Source organism: Thamnophis elegans, chromosome 15 (assembly GCF_009769535.1).
Source record: "Thamnophis elegans isolate rThaEle1 chromosome 15, rThaEle1.pri, whole genome shotgun sequence".
NCBI lineage: Eukaryota > Metazoa > Chordata > Lepidosauria > Squamata > Colubridae > Thamnophis > Thamnophis elegans.
Window position 1 is genome coordinate 2,404,247 of NC_045555.1, and position 27,927 is coordinate 2,432,173.

General features: G+C 45.9%; 1 protein-coding gene across 2 annotated transcripts in view; it reads left to right on the plus strand.

Moving 5' to 3' along the window:
• MORN1 (MORN repeat containing 1) overlaps nt 1-27,504 on the plus strand; it is an 88,322-nt gene extending 60,818 nt beyond the window's left edge. For both annotated transcript variants that reach the window (XM_032231938.1, XM_032231939.1), the window contains exons 11-14: nt 1,403-1,530; nt 2,786-2,865; nt 21,100-21,173; nt 26,068-27,504. In XM_032231938.1, coding sequence (XP_032087829.1) covers nt 1,403-1,530; nt 2,786-2,865; nt 21,100-21,173; nt 26,068-26,216 — 431 coding nt within the window. In that variant the 3' untranslated portion in view covers nt 26,217-27,504. The remainder of the gene's footprint in view (nt 1-1,402; nt 1,531-2,785; nt 2,866-21,099; nt 21,174-26,067) is intronic.
• Nucleotides 27,505-27,927: the final 423 nt, after the last annotated feature.

Here is a 27,927-nt window from a genome sequence, read left to right on the forward strand (position 1 = left end):
TACCTAGGATCGAATTCTCAGCCCCCTGATTGTGAGGCGAGAACTCCATCTCTAGGTCACCGCACCACTTTGCTTAGCAACATAAATGTTGGGCTCCATTGTGGTCGTACATCGAGGACTACCTGTAATGGGAGGCAATCTAGGTAAACATTGCAGTGGAGACCTGGGCCTTTTCCAAACGTAGCTCTGAATGTTTGCTTACTGGGCAGTTATGACCAACATAAGATAATCGATCTTGACCCCAAGGAGATTACAACTCTCCTGTTCTTCCTATTCAGAGACCCCAAAGAGAAGGAGGGGAGGAAATAGTAGGAAGAAAATATGAAGCAAGCAGAAGCAGCGTGCCTTTGCAAGGCAGTGCCCATACATACCTCCTCAGAAATGTGGTTAATTCAGAGGTAGGGTTAGGGTTAGGATTATGCAATGGCCATGAAACAGACTCACAGACACAAACTTCAGAGAATAATCAGAACTGCAGGAAAAACAATGATTACCAACCTGCCTTCTATCGAGAACCTGTACGCTGCACAAGTCAAAAAGAGGGCTGTGAAAATAACTACAGACCCCTCTCATCCCAGACGTAAATTGTTTCAACTCCTACCCTCAAAACGATGCTATGGAGCACTTCTATTCCATTCCATATTCTATTCCATTCCATATGCCATTCCATTCTATATCCTATTCCATCCCATTCTATATTCTATTCCATTCCATATGCCATCCCATTCTATATTCTATTCTATTCCATCCCATTCTATATTCTATTCTACTCCATTCCATTCTATATTCTATTCCAGTCTATATTCCATTCCATCAGTGGTGGGTTTCAAAAATTGTTCGAACCTACTCTGTGGGTGTGGCCTCCTTTGTGGGAGTGGCTTGCCACCCATGTGACCGGATGGTAGTGGCTTGCCGCCCATGTGACTGGATATGAAGATGCCAACGGCACTTGTCAGAACCACCTTAAATTACCTCACACACAGCACTGGCATGCATAAGAATAGGATGAAAACTTGTTTTTTAAAAGGCATCTTTGGTTTGCGTTAAAACAACTTCAACACACGCAATGTTCTGATTGCACCACAAACGCAGTAGTCATCCTTACCTTTCACAGAGGCACTGAGTTTTATAAATAGGAGCATGATAGTGTAGAATAATCATATCCAAGGACCAGTGGTGGGTTTCAAAATTTTTTGGAACTTCTTCTGTAGGTGTGGCCTGCTTTCTGGGTCCACTGGTGGAACCTCTTCTAACCGGTTCGGTAGATTTGACGAACCGGTTCTACCGAATAGGTGCGAACTGGTAGGAACCCACCTCTGCATTCCATTCTATATTCTATTCTAATCTAAACAAGATCGGAGAGATGCTTTAACCACAGATGATGATTTTTTTTTTTCCACAGAAGGAAGCCATGTCTTCGGTTTCCCCCATCTTCAAAGGAGCAAGCATGGCCTGGTCTCTTTCAGAAACATCCCCCTCGCCTCCTTTCTGGTCGATCCGCACCCTGATCCACAGACTGGCCAACTGCCTGTAAGAAAAGACCACATATTCAGGGGGGCAGGGCATGGACCTCTTTTTTGGGGGGAGAGAAAAGCAGTTTCCCCTTTTCTCACCTCCCCGAATGTCCCTTGAGATTTTCTACTTGGAAGGGAGAAGCCTTTCCCCCACCCTTCTCTCCTCCTGGTTACATCCCTGCCAGGATCCTCTCCAAGGTGCGTCTGATGGCTTAGAAAGTCCCCCAATCCAACATCCTCATAAGTCTCAATGGGGCCAGTTTCTGGCACCTGCCCTCAGTCGTCCTGTGCCATGAAACAAAAGAAAAAAAATATGATTTCTGTAATAGAATTCTCAACATCTGGAATGCTCTACCTGATCCAGTTGTCTCAGCTACAAATTTTCACCATTTCAGTCCCAACTTGACTTCCGTGGACCTTAAGTTCATACTTAAGCGGCCAGTACTGGGGGCGTGCATAAGTTTACTAATGTGCCTAACATCCCTGTGATTGTATTTTTTTTTCCTTTTATTCTTGCTCTCGTTTTTGTTTGACAAATTCTAATAAATAAAAAAATAATTTTGCTCCATGTGATGTGGATGGGCCAAGGTCTCATTTCTCCAGAATATTGGAGAATGCCGCGATGAAAAGGGATCTGAAGGCTAAACCATATGATGAACAGTTAGATACAGAGTTGGAAGGGACCTTGTAGGTCATCTAGTCCAACCCCCGCCCAAACAGAAGATCCTACACTATTTCTGACAAATGGCAGTCCAGTCTCTTCTTGAAAGTTGTAAGTGTAGTTAAGGGGACTAAGTATCTTTAGCCTAATGAAGAGAAGGCTCAGGGGAGACATGATAGTAGCCTTCCAGTACTTGAGGGACAGCCATGGAGAAGAGGGGGTAGGCTTATTCTCCAAAGCACCTGAGGGCAGGACAAGAAAGAACAGATGGAAGATCATTAAAGAGAGATCCAACTAAGGAGAAATTTCCTGACAGTGAGGACAATTAATCAACGGGACAGCTTGTCTCCCAGAGTGGTTGATCCTCCATCACTAATTTCAAAGTAATTGGGCCACCATGTCTTTGGGATGGTATAAAGTCTTCTGCCTTAGCCAAGGGGTTGGACTAGAAGACCTCCAAGCTCCCTTCCAGCCCTGTGATGATACAAATCTCCAGACCTAATCAATCAGTTAACGGATGCACCCTTTAAAAAAAAAATCTGCATTGTATTCCAGTACCTCTTTAATACCGATCTACTGTTTTTCTTCCTCGCATCTCCCATCCCTACAGAGAGAAGTTGAAAAGCAAAGTTCCAGGGCCTCCACACAGCAAATGGAAGCTTCCCCCACTCTTACACCCAGACGTAGCAGGTATGTTCATCTTACCTCTTTCTTAAAAATTGGAGCCTGCCCTGCTTTTAAGGCAACCGAGCTTGGGTGGGAAGGAGGTGCAAATTTGGCTGAAATATGAAAGGACCAAAATATGCTTTTAACTTATTATTAAAGCTTACTTCCTTGCCACTTTTTTTAAAAAATTGTTTTTTTTTATGCTCGGTGAGTCATACTGTGTTTATTGGTTTCTATAATAAGAGTGTCTTTTATCCACCTTTCCAACTTCTTGGAAAGGTCAAGTAGGATTCTTGTGAAGTGTCTTTGTGACATTTCTCCATCTTTGTAATCTCTTTTTCTTTCTTTCCCCCTCTCTCCTTCCTACATTTTTTTTTTTTTTGGCCGACAAGCTTCTTGTCCCTCCAGTCATATTGATGATTAAATACTGGGTATGCTTTTGTTAACATTTTCACCTGAAATCTCAGCTTCCACACACACAGCACAACCTTCACCTGTTCTTCGCCGTGGGACCTTTTGGGCTCGTCATCCCGAGAGCCATGAAATTTTGCCAGAAATCACCCAACTCCATATTTTCCCACTGTAGAGAGTGTGGCAGGCCTGAAGTCCAAAAAGAAAAGATAGCTTGCAGACATGACACTCGGAGCTTCAGCTCCCTGCCCCTAGCAGATATTTTGGTGTATGTTAAGAAAGACTGGGCCAGCCTATCTACAAGACAAAAGACCTTCAGCTCCAGGTTGATGGGATGAAGACATGACTCCTCAGGACATAATAGGATTATCTAGCAGCAGGGCTCACTGCATTTCAAAATTTCCTAAGGACATTGCATCAGCCCAAGGTTCAACCAAACTTGACTTAGACAAACATGACTCCACTTGTCCCCATGCGAGTCTGACTACAGCCAATAGAATACGTGTTCTTGCCTAGGAACAGGAAGCTCAAGTTCAAAGCACAAGAGAGGGTGTAAAAACCTCTCTCTCTCTCTCTCTCTCTCTCCACTTCATCTGCCCAGGACCTCAAACCCATGTGGTCCTGTTCACCAGTAAACCATCTTTCCAATCAGCCTCCCTGTTTCCAGTGTCTTTCTCCCCGCTTGGAACTGAACCAGATGGGTATTTCTCAAACCTTTTGTGCTCGTCATCCCAAGAGCCATGAAATTTTGCCAGGAATCAAGAAAAACTGTCTGGGAAAAGGGTGAAAAAAATGCAATGATAGCAAGAGAGATTCACCTGACTCTGGTTCTCAACAAGCAAACATGTGACACAAGGCAACTGGCAGCAACACAATTAACTTCTGGAGTTAATTGGCACCTTTGCAGAAGTTACATAGTCAGATGCTCGGCCCGTTCTAGGATCTTCTGCATGACCATCAGAATTCTTTCCCTAACCAAATATACTTTCGCATTGAACAGAGAAACCTGGGCTATTCCAGAACAGAATTACCTATTTTGTTTGGCTGCAGTTTTCCAGCATTTCGGAGAAACGCCATTCCCATTGTCAGCGTTCCAAATAATACACCCATAGCAAGCAAAACTCTGAGGCAGGTAGATCTCTCAAAGAATAGTTTTACTGGATATATCATATTGGCACAGTTCTGGTGAAAACCGACTCTGAAGGTTCCCACAGTTTTCACATAATTAAAAGTTTTTCCTAGGGGTGAAATCCAGCAGGTTCTGGAGAACTGGTAGCAGAAATTTTGAGTAGTTCAGAGAACCGGCAAATGCCACCTCTGGCTGTCCCCAGAGTGGAATGGGAATGGAGATTTTGCAGTATCCTTCCTTTTAGGAATATAATCTACCGGTTGGGTTGGCAATATATAAAGCATGTAACAATGCTATACCTGTTTCTTTAAATCATACTGTAAAATGTGATTGGTTGCTGTTTCCTCAATCAGCCATAAGAGGGAGCCAGAATGACTGTTAGCTCTCTGTTTGTTACATGCTGGGCTGATCTGATCTGAGTGTTTTGGAAGCTGGCTGTTAGAAACTGCCGTGAGCTATTGTAAGTTTTGCAACTGCTAGCAAACTTTGAGTACCGGATTGTTTTGTATGTTTATGGACTATGTTATTTGGATTATCCCTTAACTGAAAGACATTGATGACAGACTGTCTTATCCGTGTATGACTTGGACTGTTTGATGGACTCTGATACCTCTATTTCCACGAAAGTAAAAGCATATTTAAACTGCAGTGTCTCTGTATGCTGGTTTGTGTGTTCTCCAACACAACTCTCACAACCCTTCTCTGAACGCACTCGCTCTCCCAATGGGGAGCTTACCTAACACTTCCCCTGCCACAACCACCAAGTCACACCACGCCCACCAAGCCACACCCACAGAACTGGTAGTAAAAAAAAAATGAATTTCACCACTGGTTTTTCCCCTTTCCCAAACAATCAGCCACATGGGTGCAATCAAGATGCTGTCCGGTTGCCTGGTGACTTCACTCCTCTCTTTCTCTGGCCACCTGTGGGAATGTCCTTGATTCCCAGGAGAAAGTATTTTGCTTTGGCTACAAATCCGCTATTCCCCCCTCGTCTCCATCGTGGCAGTGCTGGAGCTTCAAAATGGCTTCGAACTGGGAACTGGGAAGCATTTGCTGGCATTCACGGACACAGACACACACCCCGTGATGATATCGTGCCCTCTCCCCGGGTTCAGTGGACCACAGGTTGAGAACCATCGTCCTGCACCATCTTTACAAACTAGTTTTTTTCTCAAATTCCGCCCGTTTGTCTTAACAATGCTATTTTTTGGATTGTGGACCCATCGCAATGGAAATCCTTCTTTTTTGTTTCCAGTCTCGCACTTAGAGGCATCACACCGAACTCTTACCTCCTCCTCCTGACAAGTTAATCTTCTAAACGGAGGGCGATTCATTCATTTATCACATGAAGATGCATCCTGCCAGGGGTACCCTGCAGCAGGTCGAACCCTCTGGAGACCCTGGGGCTGGAGAGGCCTACACACACACACCCTCCCCACCAATCTTTCCTTGAGTCCCGTCGCACACTGCCAGAAGCATCTAACCGAACTAGCAAGAGAGAAGCAAGCATTTCTTACCAAAACACTTTTCAGCAGCAGCCTTCTCATCATCTTTTTGATCCCGATACCCACAGGGATACTGTCTCGCAGCCCTGCAGCCACGCCAGCAGATACTGAGAGCGACTGGTTTAGAGGGGCAAGAAAACAGCAGGAAGATTAGCCATTACGGCTCTCTTTGGGAGGAAGAGAATGAGTGACAGGTGTGGCTCCAATTCGGGGCCTGCTGGAAGAAAGAGAGGTGAACCACCGGGGAGATCTAATTGGTTTAGGCACTGTTGGAGAGGCCTCACTTTGGCACAAGCAAAGCCAGTAGTTTTGGGCTCAGCCTGTCGGTTTGTGTGTGGAAGAGAGCCCTCACCACCTCTGCTGCGATAAAGGGAAGAGTCGTGATGTCAGGGTTCCAAATAGCATCCAAAAGTAAATCAGAGTCTAGAAAAGACGGCTGGAGGCCTGACGTGTTGATTGGTTGGTTGGTTTCTTTATTAATTTAGCATACGGCCTATCATACTGTTCTGACCAAGACTTCCTGAGAGGCTGAAGCAAACTCCTGGTCTCGACAAAAAACCCTTTTATTAATTTCCTGTGAATTCTGCTCATTCACATCCAGCAAAGGGAGGATTTACAGTCACAGACCTTATCTGGCTTGGAGAGCTGCCAGGCTGATATCTGCAGAGCTTGGCCAGGAGCCTCGGAGAGTCACGAACCAATTAAGCGAACTAATGGTCTCCTGCAAACTCCACTCCCCTTTCGCTCTTTTATTCCCTCTGGGAGGAGCCGTTCATCATCCACTTGTGGCCTTACTCCCAAGTCAACTCCTGTTCTTTAGCCGTTCCCTTCATCTGGCAACTCTGTGCATGCACACACTGGGAACAGGCTCCAGCTGTTCTTCTGCCTCACTGATGTCTGACTGAAGGCAGCTGATAACTGGCATACGGCTCTGGCCCTCTCTCTGCCTCCGACACAGAGCCCTCATCAGAGCCTTCCCCAGACTCCAGGACTGGCCCATCTTCCTCCACAACCTCCTCCCTGTCCGAATCTACTGCCGGCTCCACTGGCCACCGATGTGCCATAAGAAGCAGTGAGCTGGATTAGAAAACCTCCAAGATCCCTTCCAGTTCTATTCTATAGATCTTATGTGAATCAAACTACTTGTGGCTTACTACCCTCGTCATTGCTTGACACACGCAATACTAGTGCAGGCTTCTCCCAAGAGCTTGACGGAACGGAGGACCCATAGACCATCACCCAGAGTCATGGCCGCTGGAATAAAAGGCCATCCTGCTTCGTAATAACATTAAACAAACTATGAGGCATAAGCCCCCAATTTGAGCCTTTAAATCTGCTTAGTTGAGGTAATGCTCGACAGCTGGGGAAGAAATGGAGAAGCCCTGCAATAGAGGAAATGGCCAAATCCGTGAGCTCTCCGGACCATCAAAGAGAGGAAGAAACCAAGTTTGCAAGGGAATCGGACCAAGAAGATTAAAAAAAAATCACTGGAAGAGTGATCACCGGCTTTAAAAAAAAAAAAAAAAAAAAGATTATCCCACAATGGTTTAAAAGTATAAAAACGCGCACACACAAAACACAGGTTGGAAGATGAATAGGGAGAGCATAAATAAATGAGAAAAAGCAGAACCGTCAGTAAGAGCAAGAATGCTATTTAAACTTTTTTTTTTTAAAGGAGGAACGTCAAACGTTAGGAAGTTCAGAGAAGCTTGAGTCAACTTTCTTCTCTGTCAAGAGTTGGTCTTTATTTTGTTTTATTTTATTTCTTTGGATGCTCTTCAGGACCCAGCAGGTATAGGGGATGGTGTTCACCTTTATAAAACTGGGTTCATTTAATAATTTGTCCTTTCATATCTTAAAGTCCCTGCCTCAGTCTCTTAAAGACACTTCTGTCAGGGTTCACCAGTTCAACAACATGTACCAGTATTCCTCAACGTACGACCGCAATTGAGCCCAAAACTTCTGTGGCTAAGCGAGACAGTTGTTAAGTCGGTTTTGCCCTATTTTGTCACCTTTCTTGCCACGATTGTTAAGTGAATCACCGTGGTTGTTAAGTTAGCCACATGGTTGTTCAGCAAAACAGGCTTCTGTCAAGAGTTTGTTGCAAAAATCAAATCCCGAAAGCACACATGGAGAACTGATTCAGCAGGATCCATTCACTTCTTTAAATACATAATAAAACATGAATAAATGTACAATACCAACAGCAGATTCTTCCAATGTGGTAGAGAGGAAAGATTGTAAGCAGGTTCAAACACAGGCAAGCTATACAGAGAATGAGTTGTTGTGGTTTCAGTTCAGAGCTAAGCCACACCCAGACTCCAAACTGTTTCAACTCCCATTGGCTGACTTTGTTACTAAGCCTTATTCATTGGCTGACTTTGTTACCATGTCCCTGCCGGTTCATGAATATTCTGACAGCTCCCCCTTGATCACAGGCACAGGGACACTGCAACTCTCATAAATGTGAGTCAGTTTCCAAGTGTCCGAATTTTGATCACGAGACCACAGGGATGCCACAAGTCACTTTTTTTTTCTGCGCCACTGTAACTGAACGCACTGCTCGTTATAAGTCGAGGACTACCTGCATTGCTGTTGAGCAGGGAAACCATCGCCAAATACCGTAAAGAAACACGAGAAGTCCGCCAGCGGCAGCGGGGCAACATGCTGGAAAAGTCAATGAAAACAACTCGGCTTGGCTGGAATTGATGACCTCAATAAGGTCAAGGATCCCAACAGAGAAAGGGGAAAAAGAAGACACAGCTTTTGAAAGGCTTCCCGAAAGCAGGCTCCCTTTCAGCACACACCATCACACTTTTTCCGGTCTCCATTTGGAAAAGCAGGCACAGTTCTGACGTCGGTCACAGATGACTGGGCCGTTGGCATCGAACCATCTCCCCTTCCCCATCGGCTCTTCAAAATAAAAAAAATATGTATTTCTGGATGGGAAGAAGGTTGGGGAATTCCCACCCCATTCCCCCACCCCTCCATATATTGTTTTAAGAAAATTGGATGCAGCTGTGGCAGCTGAGGGCATTTGTTGTTTTTTCCATCGCAACGATCACTAAGCATCAGCTTTGCGAAACGGGGAGCCAATAAAAAACCCCGAGCCATGGTGCTCAAGCTTTACGCTGCCATCTTATTGTGCCTGAAAATGTGATCTATCTCTCTCCTCCCCCTCCCCCGTCTCTCTTTCTCTCCTTCTCCCCCCACCCCATACACACATCAAGCACTCTGTGGAATTTTTGAAACGTGATCAAGATCCCAGCGAGTTCCTGAACAATGTTCAGGGAGCAGCTGCAGCGGCTGTTCCGAAGATGATTTAATGAGCCAGACTTGGGGGAGGGGAGTGGGGAGAGATGGTGGCACTGCCTCCTCCCCCTCGGGCCTCTCATCGCAACCTGGTTTATCAAGCCTTCCTGTCTCTCTGGACAGACAGTGCACCTGCATTTGAACCCATTGGCATCCTTCAGTCTCAAAAGACGATGGTATTGTGCTCTGGAAAGAGGTCAAAACTAGAGTGTCCTCTCCAGAACACGGGGCCTAGGTAGATTACCGTAGTTTTTGGAGTATAAGATGCACCTTTTTCCCTCAAAAAAGAGGGAAGAAGAGCTGAAAATCTAGGTGCGTCTTATACACTGAATACAGCATTTTTTTGCCTCCTGAAACCCCACCCCTTCACCAAAATGGCCATGCATAGCTTGTAGGAGGCTTTCAGAGAGCTCCTGGGGGCTAGGGAGAGCAGAAATGAGCAAAAAACGGGCCCAGCCCCCAGGAGCACTCTATAAGCTTCCTAATGCTCTTTTTTGACAAAAATGGCCCAGTTTTGACGAAAAACAGGCTGATTTTTGCTCGTTCCCCCCCCCCCCCGTTGGGCTCCATGGTGGCCGTAAGACAAGGACTACCTGTCTCCTCGTGACTTATTCTAGCCTGCTCAACACATCCGCCCCTTTCTTGAGGATTTATCCGTTTACCGATTACAGCCAGATTCCCTTGACATGCTGAGCCCCAGGCATCTCGTCCTCTCTCCCGCCAAGATCCACCCTCGCAAAGCTTAGCTGGTCCTTCCAAGGGCTTATCCTTAATCCTGACCTGTTCCGCGTGTTGTGTGAACACCGCCAGGGAGAAGGGGGCTTTTGAAGATAGCTCGCCCAAGGGCACCTCCTATCTCTTCTCCCACTAGCTTCACATCAAACCTTGGCAAGGACAGCCGTCTTTCCCAAGGCTGTAGGGCCAGCTGGCTCTCATAGCCCCGGAGGATTTGCTCGTCCTTGGCAGACTCCGATTACCTATTTTGACTTGGGAAGGAAGGGGGTGTCTTTTGCAGCACCCCCAGAATCTCATCCAGCCTGCTGACCCGCGTCCCTTCGCGGTCTCAAAACAAAATCCAGAAAACAACCTTGCGTGGAAATGACTCATGTGATGATCACTGCGTGTGACGCCGAAGAAATCTAACACACAGCGTGTAAGACGTTATTAATAAGTGCTTTCCTCTCCGTCCTTTTCACCCCTTCCCCAGGCTCTATTTTGCTCAGGGAGAAGAAGAAAAAAATTAATTAAGACTTTCTTGATTAGGCATTTAATCAGTCCTTAAATCAATACAGATGGAGTCAATTAGTTGGCTGTGGTTTTTTTCCTTTCTTTTTTGAACTTTTGAATAGATACTTGATGCTACCGTCTGTCTGTCTGTCCTCTGTATGTCTGTATGTGTGTGTGTCTCTCTCTCTCTCTTTCCCTCCCTCCCTCCCTCTGTTCTGCTTGAGTCTCAACTGTTAGGCTGGAAGGAACAGAACAAGAATTTCTGCTCCGAATTGCTGAACTGAAGTCTTGTTGTAAAGCCGTCATCCATCTGAGACCGGATCAATTGATGTGTTTATATTACCGTAATGGTCTCACCCTAACGAGCTTTGTTCCACATTCCCTGCACTTATTGGCCAGCTCTTTCTTTCAGAAATAGAATAACAAAGTTGGAAGTGACCTTGGAGGTCTTCTAGTCCAATTCCCTACTCAAGCAGGAATTCCTATACCATCCTGGTCAAATGGTTGTCTAATCTAGGGGTCACCAACCTTCCGGACCTCAGGAACCACTAAATTCATAATTTTAAATCCCATGGACCACTAATATGAATTAGTGATAGGATGGGGTCCTTCAGGAACTTAGCTTGACCACCTCTTAGTGGAGAGAAGGGCCCGGGGTCAACCCTAGGTTTGCTGCCCATTGCATTTAAGAATCTCAAATATGGCCAAGAATGAATGAATGTCTTATAGCCAGCCCAGGCGCTAGATTGGCTCCCTGCAAACTCTGTCTTCCCTGGAGTCCGGCCGAAGTTTTACGTGCTGCTCAATGAAGCACTTGGACTCCCAGGGTGGGAGGGAAGGGCTGGAGCTACTAAACAGGCAGCCAAACTAACTGCCCGAAGGACCCCATCCTGTCAGCAAGCGGGAGTAATGACCTCAGTGGGCCATATCTTGAGGATCCCTGATTTAGTGTAATATGAAAAATGCAAAGATTTTCTGCGTACCACCAAAATTTTATCTGCAAGGCCATCAGTTGGTGATCACTGGTCTTAAAACCTCAAAAACCTCCATTCATGGAGTGCTGGATGCGGTTCGGACCGGTTCGGGTGAACCGGTTGCTGATTTTACATCTGGTTTGCCAATGGACTGGCTGGCCCCACCCACCCCTCCCCTCCCAGGAGTCTCCATAGGGCCCGTTTTGGATGCCAGATAAGTGCAGGGGCCACACAGAGTCTCGGAACTTCCGGGATTGGTTTTTCTGGTCTCCCGGAAGTTCCGGAAGTCCACCTTCGGAGTCTGGGGTGGGCAAAAATGCCCCCCCCCCCAGCTGCCATGGTGCAGGCGGCTAAGTAGGCCATGCCCAACATGGCAGTGGTGGGTTGCTTATCCCGTTCCAACCGGTTCGGTTGGAACGGGGTCGGCAGCGTCCTCGTGCAGGCGCGCAGTTCACGCATGCGTCTTAGCGCCTGCGCGATGCTCCAGCTGCTTGTGGAGCACGGGCGGGCAGGTGGGCCCTTCGCCGTTCCCAGAAGTTACTTACTTCCGGGTTCACCGACCAACTGGTTCGCGGGGACCGCCACGAACTGGTTGAAACCCAACCCTGCAACATGGCCACGCCCACCCAGCAACTGGGCAGGGAACCTGTTGATAAAATCTTTCAATCCCACCCCTGTGGGGAAACCTTGGGGAAAAAAGGACATTTGGATAACACCAAACTATTTTGCTGCTTGAACTAGAACAGTGAATAATTCCTCACTTATATCAAGGTGTATCCAACCGAAGAGAGCCAAGCTATTTTGGCACATGAGGCAGAAGAGACACACAAACACACACCCTGCCCAAAAGACTTTTCTCTCTTCTCTGTCGGTCACGATACAACTATGATATCTTCATTTTAACAATGATAAAGAGAATAATTCCATTTTGGGGCCTTTCCAAGAACACCTGGAGCAATCATCTCGTTGGTAGGACTGGGGTGAGACACACACACCCTGGTCTAACAGGACCGAAGGAATCTTCCTAGAAGAAAGGCATGGTGTGTGCTTCTCATCTTCCTTATTGGGATAAAGAACTGGAAATGTTGGGGGGGGGAACGCTAAAAAAAATTAAATCGGTACGACAGTGGACGTTGCCAGTTGCCTCAACGGAAGTGTACAAGAAAGTAGCCAGTCATTCTTTCTCTCCATTTGTTCACCCATGAGCAACGCATGTTGTTTGCGGATACCCATCTGCTGTGTTCTTGTTTCTGAACAAAAAAATAATAATACTTTAAAAATAAAAGTTGGATTTTTTTTTTGTTCTGCCCAATTGTTTGAGATCTTCAAATGCAGCATTCCTTCCTTTTCCTTTCTCCGTTTTTAAGAGGATATTCAGCTTGGTAGCTCTTGCCTCACAACCGGGAGGTTGTGAGTTTGATCCTAGGCAGATGAGAATTTATCTGCTGAACAAAACTCCTCATTGGCGACAGGAAGGGCATTGGGCCATTAAATCACTCTTCTAGCTCCATTCAGTTGCCCGGACTTCAGCCCACAAGGGATTATGGGGTGGTTAAAAGAAGATGATGATGGCGATGAAGATAGAGAGAATGTCCAGCTTCAGTTACTGTCTTAGAATAATAGAATAACAGAGTTGGAAGATGCTTTCTAGTCCAACCCCCTGCTCAAGCAGGAGAACCTATATTCCCACAAAATGGTTGTCCAATCTCCTCTTAAAAACCTCCAGTGTTGGAACAACCCACAACATCTGGAGGCAAGTCGTTCTGCTGATCAATCGTTCTCTCTATTGTGAAATTCCTCCTTAGTTCTAGGTTGCTTCTCTCTTTGATTAGTCTCCATCCGTTGCTTCTTGTCACTGTCATTGTTGTGTTCTCCCTTTCTCTTTCTATTCTTCTCCTTCATTGCCATCTGTTTTTTAACACCAGGAAACCCTTCAAAGAAGTGGTTTTGAACCAGATGTGTTTCTCCTAGACGTGAAATGTTATAGCGGGTGATTTATTTTTTTTCCACATTAAAAAAAAACAACTACTTGTAGCTCAGGATTCAAATGAGGAGTCCTCGGTGCTCTCTCTGAACTTGGCTGTTTTCTTGCAAACATTTCATGACCCAAACTAGATAACATCATCAGTGTAAGTAGGGAGGGCGGTTTGCTGTCAGTTTATATTCTGGTGGCTTGCCTGTTTAGTGTTGGTGAAAGTGGTCTTAAGGGAGCCTTTGGTTGATGTTGGCTTCTTTGGAAGTTCCTTGATTGGGATATGCTTTCCCTCATTGTAATCTGATGTTAACCTTGGAGTTAATCTATGCTAATCTGGGTGCTGATTGCTGGTGGAGAGGTCCTGGGGTCTTTTTGTTCCTTCTGGGGGTGATTGTCTCTTGTGTAGTATGTAGATCAGGGGTAGTCAACCTTTTTATACCTACCTCCCACTTTTGTGTTCTCTGTTAGTAGTAAAATTTCCTAACCGCCCACCGGTTCCACAGTAATGGTGATTTATAAAGTGGGGAAGTAACTTTACTTTATAAAATTTATAAAGCAGAGTTACATAAAACCCCTACCGCCCACCATGAAAGCTGGAATGCCCACTAGTGGGCGGTAGGGACCAGGTTGACTACCACTGATGTAGATTGTCAACATTTCAAATAGCATCCAAAAGTAAATCAGAGTCCAAGGCAAAATATTGCTCAAAGTTCCAATTTATTAAGAGAGCCGTGTTGGCACATCTGAGAAAACCTGAATCTGAAAGCTTCCCGGTTTTCCCCACCCCGTTGAAAGTTGAAGATCCTGCCCCCCCCCCCCACACCCACCAGTCCATCCCATGGTCCAATCTCCCACTGCCATGCTGGCAGTTCCACCCATCCAGTTCCGGTCAGGTGCAGAGGTGCAGAGACAAAGGATGACCTTGGCTTTCTAGAAAGAATGTTGTTATGGCTGCATCTCATCTAACTCCGTACAATCCCCCCTCCCATTTTCCCAGAATAGCAAATGCATAGTAGAATAATAGAAAGTGTGGCAGGCCAAAGATCCAAAAGAAAAGATGGCTGCAGGCCTGACATAGATGTCGTTAAAGTCTATGTGTCTATTGATGGCTAATTTGTCAGATTGCCAGATTTCTAGAAATTCCCTGGCATCTTTGGACTTGGCCGGGTCTAGGATGGTAACCAGTGGTGGTATTCAGCCGGTTCGGACTAATTCAATGGCCACCTGTGGATGGGCCCGTCTACCCACCCTGGCTCTATGTCATCCTATTTAGCCACACTTTCTAAGCCGCACACATGCCTACCAAGATGTGTACGGGAGCAAATCACATGCGCGGAAGGCGCGCGCTCACAGTTTTGGTGCACGGCGAACCGGTGGTAAAATTATGTGCAGCCCACCTCTGATGGTCACATACTCCCAGTTGAAACTATGGCTAAATCTGCCTATCTGTTGTGAAATTAAAGAAGGTTCATAATGTCTTGTGATTGGCAGTTATTGTTTGTGGATGTGTTTTGCCGGTCTTCTGCCTATTCGTCCGACATAGTGATGGTTGCAGTCCTTACATTGCATGTTGTAGATATTCCTGTTTTATTTTTTCCTTCTGGGGTTGATGAGCCTTTTGGTTTGCGTGGGATATTTTGGATCATGAAACATCTGCAAGAAAACAAGCAAGCTCAGAGAGCACCAAGGACCTCTCACTTCAGCTGAGTCGCACTGACCCAACCGGCTCCGATTTCTTCCACTTCTCATCAGGTCAATCATTCTTAAAACCTGTTCTTGGGAGTTTCATCTTCAGAGCGAGGCTGAAAGAATAGATGATCACGACTCTTCTGTCTCTGTCTGTCTCTCTGTCTGTCTCTCTGTCTGTCTCTCTGTCTCTCTCTCTCTCTCTCTCTCTCTCTCTCTCTCTCTCTCTCTCTCTCTCTCTCTCTCTCTCTCTCTATAAAAGAAACCCCTGCCTTTATATACTTTTTTTTCGGGGAGGGGGGAAGAGGTTGAAAAATGAGCCGTGTCTTGTCTAAGCAAGGAATAATAAATATAAGCAGGTGTGAAAGGTTGGAATTGAAAACAGATGGGTATGACGGATACGATCTGAGTCCCCCACAGCTTCGGTCTTTAATCCCTGTGGTTTAGTGCGAATACTTCCCCCCTGACGCAATGCAGGAATAATAAATGGAGCGGCTCATGAGGAGTGGGGTTCTCTTAATGGTGGCTTGGTGAGGGGCAGGGATTCATTATTGATGGGGGGGAAATCGGTCTCAGTTGACCAGCTGCTCAACTCCCCTCGTCCGCATAGTCATTTTCGAACTGTACCTCTGGCTTCGGTCTCCCCGATCCTTGGTGATGCTGAAGAAGTGACGGAGGAAGGCACTAAGCATGCATTTTGCACGTCGAGTGAATTGGACCATGGTGTGAAGCCCAAGATGTTCCACCTGATCATATCCTGGGCCTCAATAACTTGGATTTAAGTTCATGGGTCTTCGGTGAACTCAAGTTTACCTCTGAATAAGTTTGCATGGCAACGCTGAATTGGAGACTTTATACACACACACCTTTATCTCTCCCCTAGATCTTAGTAATTTTGTGCAAAATGCCTCTGGATTTGAATCCTGCATGATTTCACTCAAAGGAAAAGTTGGCTTTGCGTGTAAAATGAGTAACTCGGCTAACTCCCTGAAAGGAAAGCAATTTTCATCTCTTTCAAGGTTCTTTTCAAAGGAGTTGAAAAGTGAGCATAATAAAACCTTGCATTAATCCTGCCGGTAAGTCCGATCCAGGCAGCTAATATTCCTACTTATTGCCGCCGTCTCTGCCTGGAAGGGATCACTCCTCTCTGAATGCTACCCACCCAGGGTAACGGAGAATAAACCTGCTTTCGGAAGAAAAATTAATCCCAGAGAAGGGAACAGGCAGCATTACATCACAAGAGAGGCCCCCGTCCATTGTACGGGCCTTCACAGATTCCTGGATCATGGAGCTTAGGTTTATAATGGGCTTCAATAGGCTGGATTATAACGAACGCAGCAAAATGTTCCCGTCGCGAGGATTTGCCAAGATCAAAACCATTTCCTGTAGCACCCACCCAACTTCCCTTCTCTTGTTTCTCAGCGTATTTACCTTTTGACTTACCCCGTCAAAATTTATCAAGATTCCTGCATCAAACTCTCCCCCCCCCCTTCATTTTCTGAGTGGACCCCCTGGAACGCTCATGGTACAAATTGCCCCAGATAAAACGCAGTTACAATTTGGGCACACTTGGTTGGAAACACTCAGTGGCCACTAATAAATAGTGCAGTCCTCCTTCCAGTGTTGGAGCCTTCACAACTTCTGGAAGCAAGCGGTTCCAGTTTTTAATTGCTCTCACTGTCAGGAAATTTCTCCTCGGTTCTAAGATGTTTCTCTCCTTGATCAGTTTCCCTCCTTTGCTTCTTGTCCTCTGCCCTCAAGTGCCTTGGGGAATAGTTTCTTCTTTGGGGCAGCCCCTGAGATATCGGAAGGCTGCTATCATGTCACCCCGGTCCTCCTTTTCATACCAAATTCCTGCAACCATTCTTCGTATATTTTAGCCTTCCGTCCCCTAATCAAAATAGAGGAAGAGATTAATTTTCTCTGTAAGCCCTCCATTATAAAACCTCAGTGTCTCACACCATTGAAAAGCAAGCAAAGCACATACACAAACATACATACACATGCACACATCTATCTATCTATCTATCTATCTATCTATCTATCTATCTATCTATATCATCTATCTATCTTATCTCTACCATGTTTTCCCGAAAATAAGACAGGGTCTTACTTTCTTTTGACCCCCCCTGAAATAAGCGCTTGGCTTTATTTTTGGGGAGGCCTTATTATTTTTGAGGTGCAGGGGGGCCCTTAACCTCGGTTCCACCACAAATCCGCGAAGCCCTTCTGCGCAGAGACATAAGCGCGAAGACTAATTCGCGCCGTTCTAAGCGCTAAGGAAAAACGCGACCCTACTGCGATGACATAATCGCGGAGGGCAAAATCGCGCATTCCCAAGCACTTAGTACCCTAAACCTAACCCTAACGCTAACCCTAAACCTAACCCTAAAACAAACCCTAAAACAAACCCCTAAACCTAATCCTAACGCTTACCTTAAATGAAGTCGGCTTTCTGCCGCGGCGCCGTTTTAAAGCACCCTTCTGTTGCCGCGCTGTTGTCGCGGCGGTGATGACGCGCGGCGATGACGTCGTGGCTTTAGCGCCGCGATTTTATCGCCGTGATTTTGACCAGCATGGTTTTGTCGTGCCACGCTTAACCTCAGCCTGTGGCCCGCAGATCAGCTGATCCAGCGAGGGACGGTTTCTGGCACACTCTTGCCAGCCCTAGCGTCGCTTTGCAGCCGCCACTAAGACAAGGGGCGCCGTAACTAGGGTTTGAGGGAGGCCGTTCCGCGTGGATGGTAGAAGCATGTGGTTTGGGTGGAGCATGTTCCCCCCCCTCCACCCCCAGGAAACAGTGGGGACTGGCTGCGCATGCGGTTAAATATTTTAGGGGAGGGCTTATCTTAGCACATGCGCTCAAAAGCTCAATTGGGCTTATTGTCTGGGGAGGTCTTATTTTGGGGAAAACAGAGTATATCTATTTATCTATCTACCTATCTATCTTATCTATGCCAGCACATCCAGTAAGCCCCCACAAAGTCATTTATTTCCGTTCTCAAAGTTGAGAAACCTAGGACATTTGATGAAAGACGCAAGCGTTCTAAAAGGAGGGTTACTACTTGCGCTCCTAGGGAAAGAAACAGACGCTTTGTTTAATTGTTCCCATTCTCCAGCGCTTCATAAATAAGGGCTCTTGAAAGCCTCATTATCCCTTGACCCGAGGAGCAAAATGCAGAAGTCCTCAGCCACTGTTCGGGAGCGAAAGAAATAAAATTCCAGAGCCAGAACAGCCCGAGATCCAATTTTCTCGCGTTTATAAAACCGACAAGAAACAACGAGGCCAACCGTTCCGATTCTTCCCCCTCATCCAAGCGAAGGTGTTTGAACCGATTTCTTCCAGCGAGTCTCCTTCACAAGATCAGGATGGAAGTTTACAAATGAGAATAATATATATATATATATATATATATATATATATATATATATATATATATATATATATATATATATATATATATATATATATATATATATATTTAATATAATATAATATATATATATATATATTTAAAAAACAACACCCTCAAATCCTTGTGAGGTAGATAAATAGATGCACTTGGGGAGGAAACCTAAGGATTTTATTTATTTTTAATCCTTTATACTTCACTAATTCATGTCGCTTTTGAACCCTTCTTGTTTTGTATTTGTTATTTTTAGACCCCCGAGGTCCTGTTTGTTTAAAAAAAAAAAAGCACTTTCATATAACTTTATTTCTTCTAAGGTTGGCAAAGTATGAAGCCTGGGTTATTCTTAGTGCTAAATTATTTATCTTTGTGCCTTTTCTAAGCAGGATTTCTGATTCTTTTATTTGTTCTCCCGGGAGCCTGGTTGCCCTCGTCATCTTTTTTTTAAAAGAAACAAACAGCAAAGGGTTGTGCTGAGAAAATCTGAAAAAATATTCAATATTGCCACAGTTGTTAAGTGTACTACTGCAATTGTTAAGTTAGAGGCACGGTTGTTAAGTGAATCCCCCATTGGGGGGATGTGGCTCCCCCATTGACTTTGCTTATCAGAGAAGGTCACAAAAGGGGGTCACATGACCCCGGGATGCTTCGACCGTCGTAAATATGAGTCACTGGCCAAGCGTCTGAATTTTGATCACGTGACCACGGGGATGCTGCAACGGTCGTAAGGGTAAAAAAAACGGTCAAAAGTCACTCTTTTTTCAGCGCCGTTGAAACTTTTGAACATCCACGCATGCAGTGGCAAAATTCTGGGCTACCACAAGGACCACAAAGAAAAATTCAGTTACAGAATTACAGATGTCAATTTGCGCTAATATTTTGTAGATATCTCTTTTGTAGGAATCATATTTACACACCTACTTATTTGCTCTCCGATCATGTCAAGTAGGGCAGGGGTCAGCAAACTGTGGCTCTGGAGCCGCATGTGGCTCTTTCCTTCCTCTGCTGTGGCTCCGTCACCGGTCGGCTCCACAATTTTGAGAGGAGCTTCCGGAGGGGGAAGGGAGAAGCACAGTGCACCAGGAGAAGACTCTATGGCAAGGGAAGGGTTCCAGTTGTCTCCACAATTGATAGGGCTTTCAGTTATGACAGGTAGAGGAAAAAGGATGCTGCGCTAGGAGGAGACTCTATGGTGGGGGAACTGAACTTCCGGTCAGCAGCTCCAGAATTGAACAGAGGGCTTCCGGTTAGGACCTTTCTGGCTCCCGATGTTTTCTTTTCTGTCTGTGGGAAACGGGTCCAAATGGCTCTTTCAGTGTTTAAGTTTGTCAACCCCTGAACTAGGGCATGATCCAAACTGTTTGAGACCATGTATTTTATTACCATGGATGTTATTATCCACTACTAGCTAATAAACCGGAGTTGCCTGGGTATTTATTTATTTGGGGGGGATGTCTGAACCAAACATAATTTCTAATGTTTGATTTTCCCCCTTACCAGAGGGAGTCTCCTTGTGATTTACTGTGAAGCCATTACCATGGCAACTCCACTGCGCTGTACAATAGAAGCCATTTTACGGCAGTACAATAGAAGCCATTTGAAGGCACAACAGGCTGTATCTTAACAGAAGACACACCCTGAAGGGTTTTAGGAGTGTCTTAGTACAATAATACAATAGCAGAGTTGGAAGGGACCTTGGAGGTCTTCTAGTCCAACCCCCTGCCTAGGCAGGAAACCCTATACCACTTCAGACAAATGGCTATCCAGCATCTTCTTAAAGACTTCCAGTGTTGGGGCATTCACAACTTCCTGAGGCAAATTCTGTTCTACTGATTAATTGTTCTAACTGTCAGGAAATTTCTCCTCAGTTCTAAGTTGCTTCTCCCCTTGATTAGTTTCCACCCATTGCTTCTTGTTCTGCCCTCAGGTGCCTTGGAAAATAGTTTGACTCCCTCTTCTTTGTTGCAACCCCTGAGATATTGGAAGACTGCTATCATGTCTCCCCTAGTCCTTCATTCTATTAAACTAGACATACCCAGTTCCTGCAACCGTTCTTCATATGTTTTAGCCTCCAGTCCCCTAATCCTCTTGGTTGCTCTTCTCTGCACTCTTTCTAGAGTCTCCACATCTTTTCTACATCGTGGTGACCAAAACTGGATGCCGTATTCTAAGTGTGGCCTTACCAAGGCCTTATAAAGTGGTATTAACACTTCACGTAATCTTGATTCCATCCCTCTGTTTATGCAGCCTAGAACTGTGTTGGCTTTTTTGGCAGCTGCTGCACATTACTGGCTCCTATTTAAATGATTACCTTACCCCAACAGTATTTGTTTCCAGAGAGTAAGTCATCTGTGTACCAAGTTTGGTTGAAATTGCTTGAGGCATTCCAGAGTTATGCTGGAACACACACATACACAGCCATTTTTAGCTAGATAGAAGAATATTATTAGCATTACCTTTTAACTCTTGTAAACAGCCATGATTCTTGTCTGTTGCTGGTCTATGACTGTAATAAAGTTCTATTCTGTTGCAAATCAAGGATTACGCGTACTCCTATATTGATTTTCCAAGCAGTAATGCCTCAAAAGTGACAACGGATTGATCTCGCTTCCTTGGTCTCTTCTAGATCAGGAATGGCCCTTGAAGGACGGAAGTCCAGGGTGAATGAAAGCTCGCCGAACGTCACACCACCTCCACCAGGTAAGATTGCCCTGGTTTTACCTCTTATTATGTAGTTGCAGGTGTCAGGCCCAAAAGTCACCAAGGACCAAATATACCCTGGATGGAAAAAAAACTTTATTTTTTTTATCAACCCAAGGAACCTCTAGGGCTGCGTTCCACAACTTGGTGGCTTTAAGACGGGTGGAATTCTGGGAATTGAAGTCCACCCAGGAGGAAGAGGCTGCCAGCTTGGGGAAGGCCCGAATGAAGCATTTGGCAGCTTGGTCAGAAGAATGGGAAGCCACAAGGTAGTCCTCGGCTTAAAATCACAATTGGGACCAGAATTCTGGCCATAAGTCACGATGGACGTCATTTCAGGCACTGCCTGACCAGATCCAATCTTTCAATTGTTGCTATGGTTATTAAGCAAACCTCGTAGTTGTAACTGAATCCCCTTTGAGCGTTGTTGTTGTTTTGGTTTTTTTGCCGGTAACGTAAGTCAAGGACTTATGTTATACCCTCCAGGGCTTGCAGAGACAACTACATACTCGCCAGATTTGCACACGAGTAGTAGTAGTGGTACTTAATAGTCATTGCACCTCGTGCAATGAAATTACATGCCATCTTCAGTGTACATTATACATAAGAAAACTATAAAAAGCAAAACGAACACACATCCTTCACATCCTATACAATTGAATTGAAAACCTCTGATATTGCATTAATATTGCAACTATACTGTAGAATTCAATATAGTTACTGCCCTGGGATAGAAGCTGTCTGAATTCTGAAGCCATCATAACATGTTGGAAGGAAAAGCTATTTCAAAAACAGGCATCATGATTTCTTGGGAAATTACCAGCCTGTTAAACAAGATTGCGAGGTTGGCGCCTCGGTGGCGCAGTGGTTAGAGTGCAGTACTGCAGGCTCCTTCTGCTGACTCCCAGCTGCCTGTAATCTGGCAGTTCAAATCCCACCAGGCTCAAGGTTGACTCAGCCTTCCGTCCTTCCGAGGTGGATCAAATGAGGACCCAGATTGTTGGGGGCAAATAGGCTGACTCTGTAAACCACTTAGAGAGGCCTGTAAAAGCACTATAAAGTGGTATATAAGTCTAAGTGTGATTGCTAAGTGCTAAAAAGTACACAATCTTGTGGAAATGAGTAGCGGAAAGTGGAAACATGAGAGTTCACAAGGCGGATATTATATGGAACATAACTGACTGAATCTGTTCTGCTTCGGATACTACGAAGCCTCTTCGCGGAAGGTAACAAGGAAAAGAAAATTTAACCACCAATCCCTGCAGAGGCAACAAAGTTGGAGACTGCAAACACGCAGCTTTGAATGGGGAGAATGTGATGAGCAAGTGGGTGACAAGCAATAGTAAGAAATATGTACGCAGCTACTCTGACGATACAGATTCCTGAGTTAAGCCTGAATTCTGGTTTTGAAATCCCGCCTTCTAAATATTTAAGGCAACATACAGTGCATGCAAGTGTTTAAAAAATAATATCTCCCTTCCTTCCTCCCTTCCTCCATCCCTCCCTCTCTCCCTGGCTGCGTATGACTTGACGTTCTTTCTCTCCCTGTTTTTTAAATGTCAGTCTGTTTTTGGAACAGATGGGTGGGGAAGCAAGGGAGAGGAAGGCTTACTGCAGAATGGGAGGTGAAACAGTTGATAAGAAAGACAGACAGACAGACAGACAGACATATTGAGATTGGAAGGCACCAAAGCTCCACTCTGGGTCTTGTTCCAGGAGCCTTCTCCAGAGAGCTGGGTCTTCACAATAATGTTTCTCCAGAGCAGGATCATTTGAGCCTGATCATGTGTGCTTCAAACCAGGCCTCTGGGTGGATTTCTTTGATGATAGAATAGAATAGAATTTTATTATTTGTATGCCGCCCTTCTCCGGGAGGACTCAGGGCGGCGAACAATTCAAGGGGGGAAAAAGGGGAACATAAAAAACAAAATACAAATAATAAAAGTAAACAACAGTCGCACAACCATACATGTCGAGAGGGGAGGGAACTCATCACCCCCAGGCCTGTCGGCAAAGCCAGGTTTTGACGGCTTTTCGGAAGGCCTGGAGAGAGGTGAGGGTCTGAATCCCTGCGGGGATTCGGACCCTCTGTTTGTTTGTTATCTCGGCTGTCCTCGGTCTTCTGAGGAGTTTCCCAGCACCAGAGTTCAAAAGTGCATCTACTGAATATACCTCACAGTAAATCCATCTCTACCTCCAGGTAGACTCTGTCATCAGTTCACAAGTACCATATTTTTCAGAGTATAAGACGGACTTTTTCCCTCCTAAAAGAGGCTGAAAATTTGGGTGCGTCTTATATTCCGAATGTAGCCCCGCCCACCCTACCCGTCGGCCTCCGCGCATCCTCTTCCTGGCTGCAGAGATTGCCACCGACAATGACTTGTGTTTTTCGGCTCCGCGCATTGCGTTTTCAGCCTCCAAATGCTCGGCGCGCAGTGCCCAAAATGACTACCCAGAACAGCTGCTGCCTTCTCTTACCTCTCCCCCGCTTTGTCTGCTTTAGTCACTGGGGCTCCCTCCGTGGATCAGCTGTGCTTTTGAAGCTGTTTTTCAGCCCAAACATGAGCTAAGTGATCTCCCCCGCTTTGCCTGCTTTAGTCACTGGAGCTGCCTCCAAGGATCAGCTGTGCTTTTGAAGTTGTTTTTTCAGCCCAAACACACGCTAAACGATCTCCCCTGCTTTGCCTGCTTCTCTAATTGCTGCTCCCTCTGACAATCAGCTGTGCTTCAGGAGCATAACCCTCACCACCCCCAACCTCAAAACCAGTGAGCAAACTGATGTGCTGAAGCTGACCAGACTAAGGATGCTAGCCAGATGAATACCTGGTAGGCAGAATCCCCCCCCCCCCCACATTTTCCTCCCCCAAAACTAAAGTGTGTCTTATACTCTGCCTTATACGCCAAAAAATATGGTAGGTCTTCTGGCACAGACGTTTACCTTCCCGGGACGCAAGGAACTGCGCACACCTCACATGCCTTGGAAACAGCGACCCTCCTCTAAAAAATCAGAGCTTCTAGGACCACAGCCAAATTTACCGTATTTTTCGGAGTATAAGACGCACCTTTCCCCCCCAAAAAACAGGGAGAAAATCTGGATGCATCTTATACACTGAATGCAGCATTTTTGACCTCCCGAAACCCTGCCCCCTTCACCAAAATGGATGTGCAGAGGCTTTGGGAGGCTGCAAAGTGCTCCTGGGGGCTGGGGAGGGCAAAAACAAGTGAAAAATGGGCTATTTTTTGCTCGTTTTTGCCTCCCCCCAGTCCCCAGGAGCACTTTGCAGGCCTTTCAAATTCTCTGCGTGCTTCATTTTTCACAAAAAAAAGAAAAATGCAGAGGGTTTGGGAGGCCTGCAGAGTGTAAAAACCTTTTTAAAAAATTTACCTCTTAAAAATTTTGTTGCGTCTTATACTCCGAAAAATACGGTAGTTCTTTCCCCCCCCAAAAAAGGCTAATCTGTGTTGAGCAACTCCGTGTATGCTTTTCTCTATTGGATCTGGGCCTTGTGTCAGGCTGGGCCTTCGTGTGGAAAAAAAATCTTCCCAAACTTAGCAGAGCAACCACTTTTTTGCTATTTCACCCTAAACTAAAAAAGAACCAAAAAGAAAAAAAAATATCTCCTTGAATGTTTCCCTTTTAAATTCAGGGGCCGCTAATCCAGGTGTCCTGGCCCCCGTCCAGCTCTGTAACGACCTGCTCATCACGTTAATCCCTCCGAAATATCGAGGGCTGTGCTGTCTTATCTTCATGGAAGGTTGAGAACCCTTCTGTCAAGTCGCCTTTTTCCACCCAAGTTTCACCCTGTGCTTAAAACCCTCTTGTCAAAAATACTGACAGCCTTCAGCGGAACAACAGGCGGTGGGTCTCTCTGGAATGACTGGTTCCCTCGGTGCCCGTTGGCAGCTTGGAGACTTGCACGCCAGGGACCTGGGTGTTGGGCCTGCTCTGTTGATGCAAAACACTGTATCTCCTTGACACACACACACACACACCCCGGTTGCATTTGAAAACGAGCAGGCAATTAAGCCAGAGAGGTCTCCATAAAAAAGCAAATTTTCAATCATCAAGTTAGCAGGCAGAGATGTGTACATTTTAATCCAGGTGGGATCAATATCACCAGAATGTGCCCACAGAGACAGGATCCATGCTTGCTTACGCAGGGCCCTGCATGGTCAGTCCACTGTCTAGATTCTAAAACCTCTGTGGTTTTTCAGAAGCGTCCTCCTGGGGCCCTCTTGTGGCCCACCAGCGACCAGAGGAGCTGACAGCAGATTCGGAGAGTGGGGAGGAACATGGGCCAATCCTGGAGTCTGGGGAAGGCTCTGATGAGGGCTCTGTGTCGGAGGCAGAGAGGGAGCCAGAGCTGTATGCCAGTTATTAGCTGCCTTCAGAGTCAGACATCGGTGAGGCAGACAAACAGCTGGAGCCTGTTCCCAGTGTGCGCATGTGCAGAGTGGCCAGACGAAAGGAGTAGCTGAAGAACAGGGGTCGACTTGGGAGGAAGGCCACGGGTGGACAATGAATGGCCCCTCCCAAGGGAATAAAAGAGGAGCGACAGGAGAGTGGAGTTTGCAGGAGGCAGTTAGTTCGCTTCATTGGTTCGTGACTCTCCGAGACTCCTTGCCAAGTTTTGCAGAGATCGGCCTGGCAGCTCTCCAAGCCAGATAAGGTCTGTGACTGTAAATCCTCCCTTGAAAGACTTTGCTGGAGGTGAAGGAGAAGAATTCACAGTCAATTAATAAAAGGGTTTTTTTTGTCGGGACAAGGAGTTTACGTCTCTTACTTCTCGGGAAGCCTCAGTCAAAACAGTCCCCCTCGCATAGCTTGCTTTTAAGATACCCGTTAATCCAGACCCCCTCGGCTAATTCCCAGCCTTCCTTTTCTATCTTTCAGGCGAATATGTAATTACGGTCCATGAAGTGACATCACCTCCGTTTCTAGGCCAACTTCTCCCACCTGTTTTCAAGCTTTTAAGAGTCCTGCCAAGGAAAGAGATAGTTCTGGGCTCCGGTAAAGACATCCAGAAAGATCTTGGCAGTTAAATGGAGAGGAAATTGATGGACCGCAACCAAGCACTCTTCCCCCTCCCCTCCCCGAAACTCTGGGGGAGCTATACTGTATATATATATGCCCTTCGCTGGGAATTATTCATCTAATTTCACCTCTCCATAATGTTTTCTCCAAGAGGATCATCAGCATGGGAACCAAACAGCAAAAGAAATGAAAACCCACCCATCTGCTTTTGTCGTTTCTTCCAGCCCACCTCAATTCCGATGAACTCTAGATAAATTTAATTTTCCCTTCGGCGGAGGCCAAGCCATCAGTCCTGCTGGCCTCGACCACATCGCGTCTCTCTAAATCAAAATGGACTTTGCGCCTTCGACGACAACAACAACAACAACTAAAAAAAAAGATGAACGCCACGCAAGCGAGGGAGGTTTTTTTTTTGCAATAGTTCGCCGAGATGTCCCTGGATGAATCAGCCGGGTCATCTTAAATGGCCGAAAAATCACGCTGCAAATTATATTTATAACGGCGGGACTCGTTTGGCGGAGGGTCCGTTTATGATTGGACCGCTTGGCTTCGCGTTTGTTAGAAAGGAACTCTTCTCCCACCAGTACATTAAGAAATAAAAGAGAAGGCATTTAAAATTCGCCCACTGCAAGCAGGAAAACGGAAAAGCGTTGATTATTTGCAAATAAAGCTTTAGCAGCACAGGCCGGGCAAGGAGCAAAGCTTGAAAGAGGGGAGGAGGAAGAGGGAGTGAATCTGTTGGAAAAACAGTTCTGACTGGTGGCAAACTGGGATTGGAGGCGCAGTGTGATCCACCCTGGGGGTGGATCCATCCTGAGGGCATCTTTCCCCCAGAATGCCTTTGGCATCACTGACTAGGTGAATGATTCAGAGGTGAAATCAACTTACCTTCGCTACTGGTTTGGGCAATGTGAGCACGTGCTCGCCACCTCCGCGCATACACAGGACCTTTGATTTCCGACGATCAGTTGTGACGCACAATTAAAATTCGCTAGAAAGTAGTAAATCCCACGATTCTAACTAATACAAATTGTGTGTCACGGCTGATTGTCAGAAATATTGGTTCGCCCGAACTGGTAGCAATTATTATTATTTTTTACTATCGGTTCTAGCAAACCGGTAGCATTTTTGCTACCGGTTCGGGTGAATCAATCCGAACCGGTACCATTTCACCCTTGATCTCTTTGAAGGGTGGCGTTCTTTTGGAAGCCCTGCGTCCTTCATGAGTCAGACTCCACCCTTCCTTCCCTCTTCTTTTTTCCTTCCACCCCTCCCTTCCTTCCCTCTTGGGTTTTCTCTCTCTCCTCCCTTCTTTCCTTAACTTCTTTCCTTCCATCCGTCCTTCCTTCCTTCCTTTTCTCTCTCTCTCTTGGTTTCCCTCTCCACCCTTCTTTCCTTCCTTCCCTCTTCTTTTTCTCCTTCCTTCCTTCTTTCCTTTTCCTTCCCTCCCTCCTTCCCCTTTAGAAATCCCCCGCAATTCCTATTTCTCTTTTCGTTTTTGGGGGAGCCTGTCTTTAAAATCCAAAACGCGAGGAAAAGATGTGTCAATTTTACAAGACTTCTGCAGGATTTCAGGAATGCCGAAGGGAAGCCAAAATCCATTCCTGCCCTTCGGTGCCACAAAAGGAGAGCCGATCAAACGAGCAATCCTTCTTTGGCCAAGAGATGGGAGTTTTATCCCACCTCCCTCAATGGCGTGTGGCAACCCGTAAGTTGCTG